At 46.3% G+C, this 19,029-nt stretch overlaps 1 protein-coding gene across 17 annotated transcripts in view; it reads left to right on the plus strand.

Moving 5' to 3' along the window:
- ANKRD17 (ankyrin repeat domain 17) overlaps positions 1–19,029 on the plus strand; it is a 2,430,147-nt gene that overhangs the window by 2,095,781 nt on the left and 315,337 nt on the right. For 16 of the 17 annotated variants that reach the window (XM_069630790.1, XM_069630801.1, XM_069630795.1 and 13 more), the window contains one exon: positions 8,256–9,892. In XM_069630790.1, coding sequence (XP_069486891.1) covers positions 8,256–9,892 — 1,637 coding nt within the window. Of the gene's footprint in view, positions 1–8,255; positions 9,893–19,029 lie in introns of those variants that run through there. The other variant, XM_069630806.1, reaches the window with a different exon arrangement.

The raw sequence follows: 19,029 nt of genomic DNA on the forward strand, positions 1-19,029 counted from the left end.
TGTTGATGATCTGGCATGGAAATGAACACCAACTATTGGCCTTTTTTGACTGGCTCAATGGCATCAATCTTTTCCTGCAGTTCACGATCCATCATGACAGACACAAAATTGACTTTTTAGATCTTACATTTGAAGTAAATACCATAATTAACACGTTACAAGTTAAACCGTTTCACAAACCCACTGACCGTAACTCGTTATTAAGGTATGACAGTTTCCATCCTAAAACACTTTGTGATAACCTTCCTTTTGGTCAATTTTTGAGGTTGAAGAGGAATAGTACCAATCTCGATACATTCTACGAAGAAGCAGCCAATTTGAGTGAGAATCTCATTCAAAGAGGTTACCCTCGTAAAATTGTAAAACGTTCTCTTAAAAGGGCTTCCAATAACCATCGACAACCCCTTTTAGAGTATAAGAACAAATCTGTCGCACTAGATCCTGATGGTCTGGTGTTTGTGAGTACTTACAGTCCTCTGTCCCACAAGATTTTGAGTATAGTTAGGAAGAACTGGCATCTCTTATCTAAGTGCGAAAACCCCATTTCTGCACCTAGATGTGCGTTTAAACGTGGTCGCAATCTTAAAGAACTTTTAACCAGGAATGATATTAGCAACCAGTCCGAACCACAACTTACCATCACTGAACAATGGGGTCTTACTAGACCAAGTGGCCATACTCCGTGTGGACACTGCAAATGCTTTTCATCAACTAAACGTACCACATCTGTGGATATTGGTTTTAGGACACCCTGGCAACAACATGCCTTCACTAATTGCAACACCAGTGGAGTAATATATGCGATTTGGTGCTCTTGTCCGAAATTGTATATTGGACAAACTGAACGTAAAGTGAAGACTCGTATCACTGAACATAAGAGCTGTATTAGGAACAAAACCATTTCAGCTCCCATGGTCGGTCATTTTTTGATTAACAATCATGACTGCGAAGATCTACAATGGACAATCTTAAAGAAGATACGCACTACAAATGGTTGTATTACCAGCAGAAGTATCTTGATGAAAGAAGAAATGAGGTTAATATGTTTAACCAAAAGCTACTTGATTGGTCTGAACGAACAACTAGACCTGGTACTGTGATTCTAGTTTTTGGGTTGTGATTATATTACAACATGAACTATTCATGTTCATCGTCACTCCGTGTTCTGTTGTTTATTTTGGAGGTTTATAATTATGGGCACGGGGAAAGATGTGCCCAATCTCCGCATTTATTTTGAATTTAATTTGGTTCATTTGAGTATGCATATAATTGTGTTGGTGCATTACATATTTTCACCAGGATACTGTTTGTATACAGTGTTTTGCTTTCCGTGTCCTTTAATTGCCTTTGTTACTACTTAACAGTGCGTCCTACTTCACCTTTTCGTAATGGCCGCCCGTACTTCACTCAGTTTTGTGGTTTCATTCGATCGATACCATGATGCTGTGTGGCTTATATTGAGCCGGCGCATTGTATTTTATCAGTCCCTCTTTTATTTCAGAGAGGTTGTTTTCATTCGCGGAACATACGGGAGTCGGATGCTAGTTTTCGGTAAGGACATGACTTTACAATTATTTTTTATGGTATGTTTCAACTGCTTACGGTGTCACAGTGGCCACGCATTCGTTTCTTGCAGGATTGTTCCATGGGTACTTGGGCATATGTTCCTTTGTTTGTGTTTCGAATTACCGTGTCACATGTTACATGGTCCACCTTTCACATGGGCTTACGACTTCTGTCTCCGACATTACGGTGTAGCAGCTCCTTCAAAGCATGAGTTTTATTATTACTTTCATTTGTCGACATCTGCTGATACGGTAACTGCACACAGCCTTGCTGGCGACAGGGATTGCATGATGTCACTTTCTGTTCTTTTGTTGTTTTGTTCTACTGATTGTTCAATCTAGTGATGGCAGTTTTGCCCATGGGTTTATTGATTTATCAGGCATGGTGAACAGTCAGAGGTGACATACGTTTAAAGCAGCGTCTCTCTTCTACATGACATTTCCCTTCAACTATGGGATTGGATATATTACGGTTCAACTTTATACTACGCTTCTGTTGATACCGATTTAGCCAGTAAGTGTGCTTTATCTTCATCATTCTTCATGTGATATTAATGACATTCTGGGTGTCACCATTTTTTGGTCCCATTATGATGCTTGACACTAGTTTGTGGTATTGCACTTGGATACCGCATACATTTAACATCAACATTTCTTTTGTTTGTTGTCGTGCTCTCTTCATTCGTAGGGCAATCCTTTCCAGGTACTGCGCTTGGTTTTACAGCGCACTGTTCATCACTACACGACCGACCCACTGTCTTGTACAGTTGTTCCCGGCCCACCGCATAGTAAGTGCATTTCGGCGGTATCTCCACTCTGCTTTGATGGACATTTAGATTTACTGCACTCTTTGTAGACGGTTTATATGCCTGCCCCTTCTTAGTTTATAGTACCATTTTGATACTCATCCTTTCCCTACGGAGGGCTCGGGGTTTGGTTCTATTGGTAAACCGATATCAATTTTTATTGTGCCCTCTATGTTTTGACCGGATCACTATGAATGCAATCTAAGCCATTCATTTCTATTCTACGAGTTTAGGTACTATTACATTGCGTTCGAGTAGTGGTATATTTGAGCCCGGTGTTATACCAATATTCTCCAGATCACTTATGGGATATTTTTAATTGTTTCTTGCTCTCTTACAATGCACATTGGGCTTGAATTCTATTAATTTTATTCCTATGCCCTGAAGGTCTGCTCATTACTTGCATTTGACCATTTGTGGGTGATTTTTTTCTTATAAAGGTCATTTTGATCTTGCACTTATGCCCATTGATAGAGCATAACACATGCATTTACTGAACTCATTGAATGGATTGATATGAGATTGGTAATTTTTTGTTCCTTTGTTTGGGTGTTAGGCCAAGACTGGTATACAGAGTTGTGTAACTGCCCAGTACCATTCACCACTGAAGACTTCAGACCTCAATTTACCCTGATGAATTTCCACTGAACTATTTCAACTATGAAGATGGAAAGAAACATGTCGGTTTTATGATTGGTCTTCTTTGGCAATTAAGATGACATATTAAGGTTTCCTATTTTCGGACACTTGATTTTCTAGTAGTACAGTACTTGTTATTAACTATAATTCATCTATGGTACTAGAATATTTTGTGCAAATAGTTTGCTGATGTTGGTGCACTTTTCGTGCACTTTTGAGATTATTATTGTTTTTTTGAAGTATGCACTCTAGTTTTGCATGAGTTTAGTATGGATGGAGTGATTGGTGATGTGATTGCGTCTGGTTGTGTTGCACATTAATTTGAATGAATACCATTTGATACATATGTATTAGTATGTTTTGAAATGTATTTTATTATCTTTATGTTTTTGATATATCATGAGATTTTATAATCCTTACGGTATATTTTATTCAATTAATAAATCAATTTTTCAATGATGTATAGGATGTGAATTTAATTTTTTCACCTTCCAGTGTGTGATGTGTTTTATGTGGATTTAATTGTATTAGTAACTAAATGTTTGAACTTTATCCAGTCTTGTCCCTTTACCCAAACTAGGTTTCATATCCCGGCCTCTTAGTTGGTCTATTTTCATGTCCTTTTTCCAGGCACGGCCGTGTGTAATTCTTTTGCTTGGAATCCCTCCGTTGTTTTTTGAGGGCTGTATTGTTGCCATAATTCCTGAACATTTAATAAGTACAAAATGCACAATCGTAAAAATAAAAACGTTTTTGTTTGTATGTAGCAACTGCTGGTAAAGAAGAAGAAAATGCATTGCAATGTTAAAAATACCCATAGAGCAAATAAATGCACAATCAGCACAAACTGACATTTCGAAATTATAGAAGGTTTGGTGAAGACATTGATACATTATATGACAAATATTTAAATAAAATGCAAGTACCGAGTTAAATCAGTTCTGCTAGTGCAAGTACCTGTTCATGGGGCGTTGGTAGCTGAACAGAGCAGAACCAAGTCACGGGCGATCAAAACTAAATCCAGCGAGACGATTGAAAAAGCAACTGCAATTTTGTCTGCTCAGAAAGGGTCTGTTTATACTTGTTGAGGAAAGAGTTGTCCTGGTATTTCCATGGAGACACGTCAATAGCTTGCGCATAGAGAGCGTTGACACGAGACGTGAATTGGTGTTGTGAAAAGGGGTGTAAGCATCTAGTGATGTCAGTTTGAGGGGTGGGCGATCTGTATTCTTGCCACAAGGGCACTTGAACTTGGAGCGATGCGTCAGTGGATAAGATTAGCACAACATGGCGATGCCCAACACATTTCTTTGCAGATGTAAAAGTGCAGAAAACTAAGGTAAGATGAATAGGAAAAAATGTTAACATCGATTACGGTATGCATAAAAATACATGCCCGAACGATCGAGACAATAACATTTTTGAGCGAACTTCCCCCTTTAAGTGAACTGTAACCTTGCCATTTCCCATGTTTAGAGTGGCGTGATGATTCCTTTTAAAAACGCTTGAATAAATCTGTTCGAACTGTATACAGTAGTAATACATTTAAAAGGAATAACCAACACATCGAACATTTTGCTTCAGACACTTTTCAAAATGTTGCCTCTTTATAGTACCTACTGTAGTGAATCGGGGTGAGCTGAGGGTGTCTACCGAGTACATTTTTTGCATCCAAACATAGACTACAATCTTGCCCCAGACAAATGAGGAATCCATGCAAAATTTGGTAGCAGTGGGTTTAACAGTGTGTATTTGTGTAGCCGGATGAACATACACACATATATTCTGCTTTATATATTTATGATATTTTATTTCTATTGCGCCCATACACAAGTGTTTGAGAGCGCAACGAGGCAAGGGAGGGGAAACAAGGTAGGACAAAACAACGATCTTACAAGGCCCAGTGACATTGAGAACGTGCAAGTGCAGGGGAGAGGGAAGGGGGGAAAGTGCGAGGGTCAAGGGAGAGTGGAAAGTGCTGAACATGTGATAGAAACAACAGTTAGTGCGGCTAGCACATGGTAAGTGCAAGGATAAGATATAGACAACGGGTGTCTGATAAGTGCTGGAAGGGGACTGTAGGGTAGCAGATACAGACCCAAGTGCAATGGTTCCCAGGAGGCAGTGCAGGTATATGGCTGGGGGGCAGGTGATCCGGGCCCGAAATTAGAGGATAACCAGGTGCCCGGTGCAAAAGCAGACTGATTAGCAGGGGAGAGGAAGAGCGAAGGCAGAAGCAAAGAGGAAGGTCTTGAGGTGCTTCCCGAACCGTAGATGGTTCTCCTTAAGTTTCAGAGAGGTTGTTCCAGAGAGAGGCCCCAGCCGAGGAAAGGGATCTACCACCAACTTGTTGCTTGGAGAAGCGACTGACCCTGAGGGAGTTGGAGGTGAAGGAGAAATGAGCTCGAGTAGGAAGGTATTTGCAGTGGGAGGGTTGAAGGTGGAATGGCCCCAGAAAGCCTTGAGGACAATGCAAAGGGTCTTGAATTTGATCCTTGCAGCCACTGGGAGCCAATGAAGAGATTTCAGGGCTGGAGAGATACGATCCCAAGGCTTGAGGCCAAGGACAAGTCTCGCAGTCCTGTTCTGGATAAGCTGCAGAGGGCGGAGCATGTTTACAGGCATATTTAGAAGGTGGCTATTGCAATAGTCCAGCCTAGATAGAGTGAGCTTCAGGGGGAAGGAGAGAAAAGGAAGAATACCTCTGAGGAGGTGCAGTTGGTAGTTAGACATCCGAGATGTGTAGAGAAAAGGAAAGCGTGGAGTCGAAGATAAACCTGAGGTTCTTAGCCTCGCAAGTGGGAGCAGGGAGAGGGCCAAGGGAGGCCGGCCAGAGTGTGACAGAAAAGGAAGGTGCAGGTGTGCCGATGAGGAGGATCTGTGTCTTATGGGAATTAAGGCAGAGTCGTTGGCGGCACACCACTCCTGGATTGCAGACAGTCGGAGATGAGAGTGGGAGAAGAGGTGGCAGAGGGGAGCCTGAAAGCAAGTTGGGTGTCATCTGCATAGCACTGAAAATCTGAGCAGCGATGCAGTGGGCGAGCGATGCCAGGTGTTGGTTGAAAAGCCTGGGAGAGAGGTTAGACCCCTGGGGAACACTACAGCTAGCAAGTTAGATAGAGGAAAGGAAGAACCCAAGTTTGTCATGGGTGGGTTGATTGGAGAGGAAGGTGGTCAGCCAGGCCAGGGCCTGATCAGTGATACCCAGGTTATCACAGAGGCGATTGAGCAGCATGACATGGCTGACCGTATCAAAGGCAGAAGAAAGATCAAGTAGGATGAGGACAGATGGGATATATAAAGACTTACAAAACCTCAGAGTACTGAATTAATTCCTCAACCAGCTGTGCAGGAGAAAAAATGAGGAGCCAAGGTCACAGGAAGCAGTGGCGGTTATATAGTCCACCAACATCACATCCGTCTTCTAGGGAAAGAGTGTCAAGGAACCTTGGTGCCAATGCCACACCACGCCCCTGGTGGAAAAATAATTCAAATTCTGCTGCTGGAAAATGTATCTAGGATGAGGAATCTCAGGGAGGAACATCCTTCAGAAAGAACATTACCAATGGTAAGTAATTGTTTTTTCTCTTTTGTAGAGCAATCTCAACAGCAGCTCGACAGCAGTGCCCATTGCTTGAAGATGATCCTCTTCACCACCCACCAGACACTGCTGTGGACCTCCCACATTGAGAGGACCTGATCTTGGATTGCCAGCAGTCAGAAATTGCAGACAATCTCAAGCTGCGTTGTTGACTGTGCACAGAATAATCTCCAGAAAGTCACCCTGCGGATGATCAAAGTCCTTTACATATCCTTTGGCCCTATACTTACACTTGGGGTCCATACATCATCAGGACCAGTATCTTGCTCAACCAATCTGAAGCCTGTTCATCTTTTCAGTTATTTACTATGAGACCATAAATCTTCATGATTCGTCCTGTCAAACTTGGCAAGTTCATGGTTAACCATTGACTGTGTTTGACCCTAACAAATAGGGTCCAGACGAAAGAACTCTTAATCTGCACAGTCCCCAGAGAGAACACTAATCTCATGGGTAATGTGTAACAACCACTCCGAGAGACTGAGCCTGAAATATTTATTGGTTCCCTGCTCAAACGTTTTTAATTCTCTCTTGCTAGATAAATTGATTTTCATCATGCCTCTTATTCACAGCAATGGCCAGCATGCCTTACTGGCTGTTGGCAGCCCAACAACCGGAGGGCTAATGGTTGGAGTGAAACAAGGGTATTGAGCATGAGCATTGGGCCGTTACCAGCCAGTACACCCTGACCCGGTGGCCAATGTCGACATTAGTTCCCCGGCATGCTAATGGCGTGTTTAAAGTTTTTCTCTGATGCAAGATTGCTTGTGGGTGAACGCCATTGCATCATAGGAATACTTGCCCAACTTAAGATGGCTGCCACGGTATATGACTAAGAGGGATCTGCAGGGATTACATTTTCGATTTACAAGAGACCTGAAGCGTCTGAGGAACGGGCGGAATGTGGATTTGCAGCAGTGAATGAGATGTTTTTTGGAGCTTTTGGCTAAAGTTAAGGAAGGGCGAGTAGAAGCCATGAAGCGCAAGGCATGATGGAAGCTGGGGGAGAATGGTGCAAGTGCAGCAGGCAAAAAGAATATAGCAGTTACTACTCTCGGTATTTGCAAAGCTATTGGCTTCTACACTTGCGGGAGGTGCTTAAACCTGGTTTTTCCCCCACTCCTTAAGCCGTTGATTGCTCAAGTACAGCTACCGATAGGTGAAGCAAGGAAAGCTAAAGGATTGCGTGTTTGTCTAGGTTTTGCAATGTAACCCATAATGTGAGCACGTAGCTGGGAGATTAATCCTAATACTAATAAAAAGATGAGATGCAATTTCCTAATTTCTCTAGATAGCAAGAGTATGCTTAATAAGTCTATATGTCTCTCAAGCTGCACAATTATTGTTATGGGCAAGTGGAGATTTCCTGTGTTCTTGCTTTCCCACCTTGCACACCAATTCCAATCCCCCTATATCTTCCTTGACCCAGAGCTTCTTCTCTCAAGTCCTTCCTTTACCTGCTTTGTCGTCATGTGCAATGTTTATCTCTGCAAAGGATGATATAGGTTTACCAAACAGGTGTAGGAAATTGTTAATATATTTTGGTAACGGGTTGATTGGGAAGTGAAGGTAATAAAATGCATGGGTTTATATGTTGATTGTAAAATATTAACTATGTTTGTCATACCTGCCTTTCTAATATAGGGGAGGCACGGAATCCACCAGACAAGCAACGCACTTAATCAATGCTCTTATAAAGGACCCTGACAAAGAAATTGATGAACTTATTCCAAAGAATCGCTTAAAAAGCTCTGCAGCAAACTCCAAAGTGGGATCTTCCTCATCTGCCACTATTACAGCAATGAACAATTCAATCATGGGAATCAGAGTAGCCGCAATGTCAGTTTCATCAACCTCTCAAACTGCCACAGTCATAACGATGCCTGCAATTTCTTCAGCTGCCCACAAAGCCATAAAGAACCCTGTGGCTAATGTGCGACCTGGCTTCCCTGTCTCCCTTCCTTTAGCTTACCCACCTCCGCAGTTTGCACATGCCTTGCTTGCTGCTCAGACTTTCCAGCAAATACGTCCACCAAGATTACCAATGACCCATTTTGGTGGTACATTCCCCCCTGCCCAGTCCACTTGGGGCCCTTTCCCTGTTAGACCTTTGAGCCCTGCAAGAGCTGCTAACTCTCCTAAATCTCACATGATGCCTCGCCACAGTCACCAGAGCATAGGTAGCTCCCAGGTGAATTCTGCGGTTTCATTGTCATCTAGCCCAACATCTACATCAAGCTCTCCTTCCTCTATTGTGCCTGGCTCATCCGTAAATGGTTGCCCTAGCTCACCTTCAGTTAGACGGCAGCTTTTTGTGACTGTTGTGAAGACATCAAATCCCACCAGTACCATGGTCACGACAACAGCAAGTAATCATGCCACTGCACCAACCACCTCCACTTATTCTGGGTCCACTGCCAAAGAACACTGCCCTCTGTCATCCCACTCATCGCCCTCACCTCCTTCATTGCCCGGAGTTTCCAGAAACAGTCCCTTGAACTCTCCAACATCTTCGCCAATTAAAGGGGCACTGTCTTCTGATCAGGAAGTTGATTGTTCACCAGTTTTGGATGCATGTGGTTCTGTCCGCGTTAAGCAGTGCAGTGCGAACGCTGGTGGGCTTTCAGCTGTTCATCCTGTCCACCTGCAATCCCCAGGATCTTTGTCTAAAGATACAAGACCCTCTGCCCTGCAGACTCAAGCCTCTCCTCGGGATCAAAGGGGTGGAGTGGCATCCAATTTAATGGTTATTGGTCCTTCTTCCCCCTCATCTGTTGTTCCTTCTAGCTCATCTGTAACATATTCACAGTCATCGGTAGGATCTGCACAACCTGCAAACAAAATGGAAACCTCTGCCAACAGACCGCCTGCTAATGGAACAAATCCTACTGTTAAGAACCCTGGGTCTCCGCAAACGTCCCCTTCTGCAGTACTCAATGCTAATCACATTAAACGGCCACACAGTGTTCCGTCATCAGCCCAGTATCCTTCCACCTTAAGTACACAAAGTGCTTCTCAAAATGTAACTCACCAGGCAAACAAGCCAATGCCTACAAACTTTGGACCAATGCCATTTGGACCCTTTAGCACACTGTTTGAAAACAGCCCTGCAGCTGCTCATGCATACTGGGGTGGATCTACGGCTCCGTCACAGTCTACATCAGATTCCATGCTATCAGGACAACCCTATTTGCCAAAATCTGATTCTATGCTTCCATCAGATACTTCCAAAGCTCCTGGTTTTCGGCCACCGTTACAAAGGCCAGCCCCAAGTCCCTCAGGTGAGTTCTGTTGCAGTACATTTTTGTATACTTATTTGGTGAAATGAATTTGGGTGATGACACAAGCGCATAATTTGCCACTCTGTTTAGATAGCAGCCATGTTATTAGCTAGTACTGCTTAAAAATGGTTATATGCGATTTTACCGACCACAGTTACAGAGTGGTAAACTTAATCGTGGTCAAAATACAGAAAAACATGTTTTTTGTTGGGGGGATCCTTTCCCCCTAAGACCTCCGTTTTTTTAACCCTTATAACACCACCCCAACCCCATCCCGAACCATTTACCCAACTACCCTTTATTTAATTAATGTTTGCATTATTTTTTCGGTATTATGGTCCACTCTGAAATGTACCACTCTGTAATGTTCTAGATATATTGACCGGATACCCTTAAACATTGCTTTTGCAGAATGTCCTCTTGTAGGCTAAGACTAGACCTGCAAAAGAAGTATAATGCCTTCATATTTTGCCTTTTAAAAAGTATATTTTGTTTTTGTTTTTCTTGAGGTTAGTTTAGAGGTGCAAAAACAAATTCTACTAGTGGCATTAAGGACATTCAGGGGCCTTTTATCAGACCATGAAGACTGAGTATGTGTTTGGGTGGCAGACTCAGATGGGCATTATTTGATTGCATTTACCTAGGGCCTTCTTCATTTTGTTAAACTACTGCATTCTACTAAGTTGGAGAGTATTTAGCCAAGTGTCTGAACGCCAAATGAAGATGCCCGATGTGGACATCCTTCTAACTACTCATACGACCCGTCCCCTTTACTCCATCCTTGTTGGCGTCCCCCAACATGGGGACGGTACTGGAACCGTAGGCAGGGAAAAATTGAGCTTCCCTTTAAATTTAGTACAGGGTGCGGCCTCAGGCGTGGGAATGTCCCGCCCTCCTGCGCCTAACCTCAGTCCCTTTTTCCACACACAGTGTCAGACCGGTCAACCAGCACAGAGACACTTTTAGCTTTCCGCTTGCTCCCCCCGTTTTAGTTTTTTCAATCCTATTTCACTCCCCTTCAGTGCCTCGCCTCCCGCGGCACATGCCGGCTGCAGGGAGATTCACGAGATGTGCCTCATTCGACCGCTCGTTCCTGCCCTCAGACCCCCATGCACTCTTGTCTTGAGTGTTTGGGGCCCGACCACCGCTGGGACACATGTACGGCTGGCACGCTCTCGGTCACAGGGCATTGAAGAACCAGTTGTCGCGGTGAAGAGCGATCTTCCACACTTCTCCTCTGCCCCAGCTTAAGGACTTTGTCTCCAGCACCTCTTGTCAAGACAAGGTAGGCCCTCTTTTCAGCACGGCGCCATAGCGCTGCAAATCCTTCCCTGGGGTTCCCACTGAGAGGGGTTCCTCCGATTCAGCTACTGGCAGGCCTGAGGCCGCTAAGGCTACCGGCTCCCAAGATGAGGGGCTCGGGGGCCCTACCGAACTGTACTCGGAGGGGCGATTAAGTTCCTCCTCCTCCTCCTCCTCCTCCTTCTCTTCGACCCCAAGGAGTAGGGCCACCTCCAAGAGTCTGTGCTCTGCAACATCCAGCACGGCTACCGGCACAGGTGCCGAGGACATCCAGCATACTGGAGCTCGCTCCAAGGTCATGAGTAAGGGCCTTCGGGCTACCCACCTTCCAGCCAAAGGGTCAGCGCCTACCAGAGGGATCTGAAGTCGAAGCTGCCACTGTGGTGCAAAACCCAAGGTGTTTACTCCCATGTCTGAGGCCTTTAGTGGCTCAGGGCCTTCCCACCCTCCCACCCAGGGCGTGGCACAAGGCTTCAAAATGGCAGAGAGGCATGTGGTGGAGCCTGCCAGGCCGGCGGCCATCTTGGATCCAATGCGGGGCCCGCCTGTGCTTTTGCCTATTGAATGGGCTTTGAAGGAATATCCTGGTCTCCTTCCCTCTGGAATCGGTAGCGGATTGTACGGTACAGACATCTGCTCTCCTCAGGAGTACATTTACCCATCACATCCTTACAGCTACACGCCTTCCCTCTTTGACAGGGAGCAGAGGCCCAGTACTTCGGAGGGCTGGGCCGGGCCCCTGGGTACCCGACGGCTTGCGAGGACCACTTCTTCGCGCGATTCCTCCTACTCGTGCATTCCCCTTCAATGAAGGGCTTCCTGAAGGATGGGATGGGAAGTCATCCTGCAGGTGGCGCCTCCCGGACTCCTCCTCTGGGTACCCTTCCCATTCCTCCGGTGCTGCTGGTTTCAGTGCCGGTGGCTCCCCCAGTCCAGGCCCTACTGGTTATTCGGACCCCTCCACCTCCTCCTGTGCCACCAACACCTCCCCATTAACAGCCGTTCAACCTTTCTTTCCGTCAGCACCTAGGACTGTGAAAAGGAGGGGGGGGGGGGCAATGATGACGCCCAGGGCGATGAACCCTCAGCATCCGTTAAGGCATTTCATGACCGCCTTCAGGGTCTGGCAGAGTTCATGGGGGTTCCCTCTGCCCGAGGAGCACCCCAGGAGTCAGGAGTGCTAGAAGTTTTGGGCAAGCGCACCACGGTCCTGTCTGGCATCCCTCTCCAGAAGGATGTCCTGCAGGTGGTGCGAAACATCTGGGAGAAGCCGAGGTCCAACACCCAGATGATCAAGAAGCTGGACAGCAGGTTTAAGCTAACAGACGGGGATCCAATCCTCCTGGCCTCCCACCTGCAGGCGCATTCCTCAGTGGTGGGTGAGGCCTCATTATATTCAAAACCATCGTCTTTGTCGTTTTCCATGGAGGACAAGGTCCTCAAGTCTTTGGGAAAGCTCTGTTATTCCATCTCAGTACTGCATCTGTGGCAAGCCAACACAGACACCCGCTTGTCTTAATCAGAAGCTGTTGCGGGAGCTCAGGGAATTTCTGCCTGAACTCCCTTCGGACAAGCAAGCCTTCAAAGCCGGTCTTGCAGATACCTGTGCCTTGGTGTTGAGATGAGAAGGACGGCGTGGATGCACGCCGCTATGCTTTCAGCTGACGTGCAGGAGCGGATCCTGGATCTGCCCTTTGAGGGTGTGGGCCTTTTTCATTCGTCAACCGATGACGAGCTGATAAAGAAGAAAAGCGCCACTCAAACAGCCAAGTCCTTGGCCATCCTGACAAAACCTAGACAGAAATCTTCTCCAGCATGGGGTCTGGCATGGATTCACATGCTCATCAAAGGCTGCTCCATCATGTTGATTATCTGCAAGACTTATCCCAGCCCTTGCCCATATGTCCCCAGCCTGGTCCACAACTATGGTGACCAGTAGACTCTTAAAATCTCCTAGTGCCAAGGAAACCCCTGCTGTTTGTTTTTCAAATTCATGGAGCCATTTACTGGCTCTGGCTATAAGCTGGGGGAGAGTTTTAATCAAATGATGTTTGTCCATTTGAGTCCATGGCACATACTGCATTATCCCTACTCCTTTATGTATTAGAGGCATCTGCATATCTATTTTGTTTTCTACCCCTTTAGTATACTTCTGCAACTACCATGATTAAATCTGGTCTATTTCTTGGTCTGTACCTCTTCACTGCCTCTTGTGGCAGGGACGGGTTTCTCACCACCTCCTCATCTTCATCTCCTCCTTGCCCTGCCTCTTCATTATTTCTACCACCTTGATCTTCCCCTTGCTTGTTCTACTTCTTGTCCCAGGACCGTCCATACCCTCTGCCCATCATCTTTTTCAACACAAACATTTCTTATTGCCCCAGGGTTAATGTTAGGGCGAATTCTCAAACATTTGCCGATTCCCTCTACCTTAGAGACCCCCAGCAACTTGCTGGATTTTGAGGACTTTTAAACCTGGAGAGAGTGAGACCCTTTTTCCCCCCTCTCTAATGTATTTTTATGTGATTTTATACACTGTGTTTCCTTTTGGTTATGGAGTCTAACAAACTCCATAGGCATCATCTTTTACAATTGTGGCACAAAGCACCTTTAGTGTGACACAGGGAAATCTTTCAAGTTTCCCAAGTTTAAATACCTTCTCTGGGATAAACTACTGTTTCCTAGAGCAGTAGGGTGAAATTGACTCTACTTAGCATTGTACTTGCTAGACCCAGCACACCCTATTTTGCAATAGATTGCTGGAGGGGTTACTTAATATCCCCTGTGTCTAAATGCTCATGTAACATCTTATATGTTACCCTTTCCTCTCAGAATGGCTGGTGGCAGTGGTTTTGCAATGAACTACCATGATTTACCATGGAATTGTGCTTATTGCTATTTGCTGTACCGCAAGGAGCTGAAATGCGAAACAGCCACTGAAAGTAAAGATTGCCGGTTGCCAGCTTTGACGGTGCCAATATAGTGCAGGAGTCCCCCGACGTCCTCCCTCTTGTCCCCACGACTGAGGCCCAGGAACAATGAGATCTGCAGAGCTATACAGGAACAGAAGTCTTCAGCTGCATCTTTTTCTTCTTTACTAAGGTACTGTAAAACTAGCCTAAGGGAACTTGCCTCTTACTGTGGAAGTGCTTGCAACTTCTACAACTCACAAGTCTAATCAGCTTGTAGCCCTACATTTGATTTGTCTCTTTACTAAAGACTCCTAAGAACTTGTGCAAAGACTTTTCCATTTACTTACCTGAAGTGCTGCATCCTATACAAAGACTTTGGCCTATTGACTTCTGTTTAGCCTATTGAATTGAATGACTCTTCTAAGTGCTATCTGAAAGTATTTGCCCTGCTTGTGAATATTTGTAAATTCTTGTGTTCTAATAACCTTTGCCTTTTACTTACTTTAAAAAAAGTATTCTGAATGCCAATATTAAGGTATTGATGTCCCCAGCACCCTTGCTAATGAAGTCACCTGTGGGTTTAGGTTGTGTCTGTGGGCCATCCCAAAAGGTCCTTATCTGATCCAGAAACTCGGAGTGTACAGTATTGAAGTGTATTTGTGTGTTACTGTCCTATTGCTCCCGTCTGAAGGCGCTTTATAACTGACTGATTATTGTTTATGCAAGAAACCTTGCGTGTAAGAGTTTATTTAAATACCTGTAACTGTGAATCTTTGTGTAACTCCACTCCACCTCATATTTCCCCTCTTGAGATAAGCCTGGCTGCTCAACACGCTACCAAAACTGTGTAGTACAAGCTTATACCAAAGGTTGGCTTGCCTATACCTGTAGTCATAGTGCTTTGCAGTGTTCCCAGAGGGTTTTGCATACAAACTTTGACTAACAGTTAAATTTAACCACAAAAGGGGGGCGCTGTTGCGCACGCTGCCAAATGGAGCGTCTTATGTGAGTTCTGCAGGCGAGCCGACGTCCGGAGGCAAAAACTAGCGATTTTTAGCCTGGTTTTTCACCAAAGTGGTATGTGATACAGTCGTCCACCTACACACCAAGTTTGGAGTGATTTGGAACTGCGGTTCCCATAAGACACTGTGTGTTTGGTGCGGCCCCGAGAGGCCTCCTGTCTACCCGGGACACCATGCGAGTCCGGTTGCAGAGCTACCCATTGTATCATAGTGAAAGGTTTGCCGGCAGCCCGCCCCAACTCAACCAACAAGCGTTCAAGAAGCATGTGGGCGCAGCAACAGGAAAACGCCAGCAGAGGGGGCACGTACAGCCCGAAGAGCATGCGGGCGCTTCGATAGGATCACCGTCGAGCGCCTGCACATGCTAGGATGCTGGAAAGAAACCCTTTGACCGTGTGCGCAACCCTACAACGATAACCCAGCTGAAGGTGAGGCTATCAGTTCCCTTGCCGCTAATCCAGGCCCACACTATGTGATCCTGCACACTCATTTCATTAACTGATTTGCCGATCCCTGAGTGTGGATGGCGTGAGAGACTTTGGAGCCACTGCTCATACATCCACATGTAGGAATAGATCTAGATCGGCAACGCCGCGTGGATGGCCTGTGGAGATTAGATGGCCCTTCCCCCCCCCCCCCTTCACACAAATTTGCGGACTCCTAACCAGCCGTTGCCCGTTGCTTTTTCGGCTCATGAACTAATTGTGAGTCACACGAGGCTGAGTGATTGGCGCCTCCTGGGACTGTGAGGAAGCGACGAGACACCTTACCTACGCAGACAAGGCGACAAGGCCCCCAATTCACACAGCAATATGAAGAAGATAAGGCGCCCTACAAACACGGCAAGATTGCCTGCAACACTGACTCACAGCAGGTGCTGTGCGACCGGATGATCCTCCTGACCGCTACAATCCAATGCCATATCTTCTGAAGCGGTCTACACGGGGTGCTCTGGACGCAGACACTGGGGGGGTCATGTCGCCAACCAAGGCTGCCCACTGTATATCGTGGTCTACCCAACCTGACCCGACACACCACGCCACACGAATGCGGTATTGCCTGGAGACGGAAGCACATATCCGAGGCAAGAAGCGCTAGCTACAGATCCACACAGGGTGTTCCCGCACTGAAGATGATAACGCGAAGGACCGGGGGCTGATCATTGAAGCTGGATTTAGCCCATAATATACTCTAACCAGCACATGCTGAATTATTAGGAGCGGGGAGAAGCTGAGTGGCTGGAACCACAGCGACCTGTGAGCTGGGCATACTAGGCACTACAGACCTCAGAGACTGTCAAACTCCAGGCAGACAACAACACAGGCACCATAGCCAGAAAAGTCACAACGCTGAGTTGTGGCTACTGGCCCCCAAGAAAGATATGCCCTGCGCTCCACATAGGCCTGCACCTATGGCAAAAATAAACTGCAGAGTCACTGCAAACCCCAACCATAGGAGGTGGCAGTTACAATTTTGAGACGGACAACTAACGCTTGACGACCGGCATAGGAGGCATATCGCACATAACAAGCCACGTCAATACATCAGACCTGCAGCCTCGAGATAACTCATTCCTAAGCTGCAGTCGGGCTGCTGGGACGTAGAGAACACAGTTGCATAACCCCACAATACCACTGAACACACCGCCTACGCCTTGGTGTGGTCAGAAGCTATACAATGCCCAAGGGGGCAGCGCCCAAAAGAGGGAAAGGCACCATTGAGAAGTATACAACACCAACAACCAAAGCAAGCAACGGGAGTAACTTTGGCCTCGGATCAGCCATGCAGAATGCATGGGGGGCTACGCCTGCCACTATGGACCCTCAGGTTTTTTGCTTCGATGCAATAAGGCTACGCGGCCTTGAATGACAGACTAGATGGCATCAATGCTAATGTGACCACAATTAGAAGCCAGCTTGAGAAACCACAAACCATATCACAGAGGCAGAGACCCGGATCAGCACCACAGAAGATGCGCTTAAGGCACTGAGGAGCACCGTGTCAGAAATGGCCAAAGATCTGGGAACAGTGAAGCTCAAGTGTGAGGATTTGGGAGCTAGATCCTGACGCAATAATGTGCGCATAGTGGGCGTGCCCGAAGATGCGCTGAAAGGCCCTATGGAAATAGCAGTGGAGGAATTGCTCAAGGACTTGCTAGGCGACCCTGGCTGGTCCTCAATGTTTGTCATCGAAAGAGCGCACAGATCTCTGGCACCCCGCCCCAAACGGGCGCCTACCCTAGACATATAGCCAGGCTGATGATCAGTAGGGACAGGGACTTGGTGCTTCGAGCAGCAAGAGACAAGCAAGAACTGAAGGTGGGCTCCAGCATCATCCAGATCTTCCCAGATTATACATTGGCAGTACAACAGGAGCGGCGCTCATTCACGGGCTCTAAGATGATGCTAGGCGAAAAAGGAGTGCCCTCCGCCAGGCTCCGCTTGCAGCATAATAACAAGACATACTTCTTCACTTTTACTGAGGAAGCTGCCTCCTTCGTTGAAGCCAGCAACCCGATGCCAACCAAACAGACAACCAGCACTATCGGGGGGAGCGGCGGTGCCTCACCACATCCCGGACGAGACGAACCAAACAACTGATTCAACACTACATTTAAGAAATTGGACATAAGGCTACAGTAGCAGATACCCATGATCCGTATCTTATTCACATATATTTGTTGTTTGCGACGCACCGTCACAATACTGAAAGCCACTGTTCATTATGTGTACTGGAAACATACATGTGGGCAATTTATGGGCAGTCATGTTATTCTCCTGGGCCTCGGAAGCGCTCCCCAATGCGGGTGCAAGGTTTTGTTAAGCGGAAAAGGGTTGGGGAGGGTGGATAGTTGAAGTTCGGGGTACTATGAGGGAGGAGGCGGGGGGAAGCAAGTATGGCTGGGGAGTTAAAGTTAAAAATGCACAGACATACACAAGATGGTCACATGGAAGTAGCACAAGGATCCTGCTAAAAGCACTGCAGAGTATGGCTGAGGAAGTCCCAAGGAGGTTTATATTAATAAGTTGGAATGTAAGAGGGCTGGGGGTGCCAGTGAAACCTTGTAAAATAATGGCATAAATTAACAGATTTGGCACTCAGATCGCATTCCTCCAGGAAATACATCTACTGGGACACCGGGCAGACAAGATAGCACCCGGCTGGGACAGTAACCGTTTTTACACGTGCTACTCAAGCAGAGCACGGGGGGTACTCACGTTAATACATAAAACACTACCATATACGCACTTAGCGGCAGAGTGTGATCCGGAGGGGAGATACGTGATCGCACACAGAAAATTGTCTGAGATGGAGGTACTCCTTGTTAATCTCTACGGCCCAAACACAGACGAGCCCGACTACTACACCAAGGTCTTTCAAAAGTGCGCCAAATATCCCACTGCTCCCATAATCATGTGTGGGGATTTCAATACAATACTAAATACCCAACTAGACCGCACATCCAAAAGCCCCAGAACACTCACCCAAGCTTCACGCACAATACACACGCACATAACAGGCCTGGACCTGCAAGATGTCTTGCGATCCCTACACGGGGAGAAGCAAGTGTAGACCTTTTACTCATCAGTGCATGACATGCACTCGAGGATTGATATTTGGCTGGGATCTCGAGTCCTGGGGTCGGTGTCCGAGGCAACGATATTGCCCTGAACACTGTCAGACCATTCTCCGTTGGTGCTGACCTTACATATTCCAAAATCTGCCTACTTGGATCCACTTGCACCTACTCACCAACTGCAAAGGAAAAGAGGCTGGAAGGCTGCTTAGGTACGAAATAAGAGTGGCAAACCAGGAAGGCACCAAAAGTGTAACGTGCAAGGACAATATCAAAATCGTTACACAGGCGTAGATCCTCCAGGCCCTCGATCTGCCGGACTGG

The sequence above is a fragment of the Ambystoma mexicanum genome, chromosome 6q (genome assembly GCF_040938575.1).
Source record: "Ambystoma mexicanum isolate Mex_15411 chromosome 6q, UKY_AmexF1_1, whole genome shotgun sequence".
Classification (NCBI taxonomy): Eukaryota; Metazoa; Chordata; class Amphibia; order Caudata; family Ambystomatidae; genus Ambystoma; species Ambystoma mexicanum.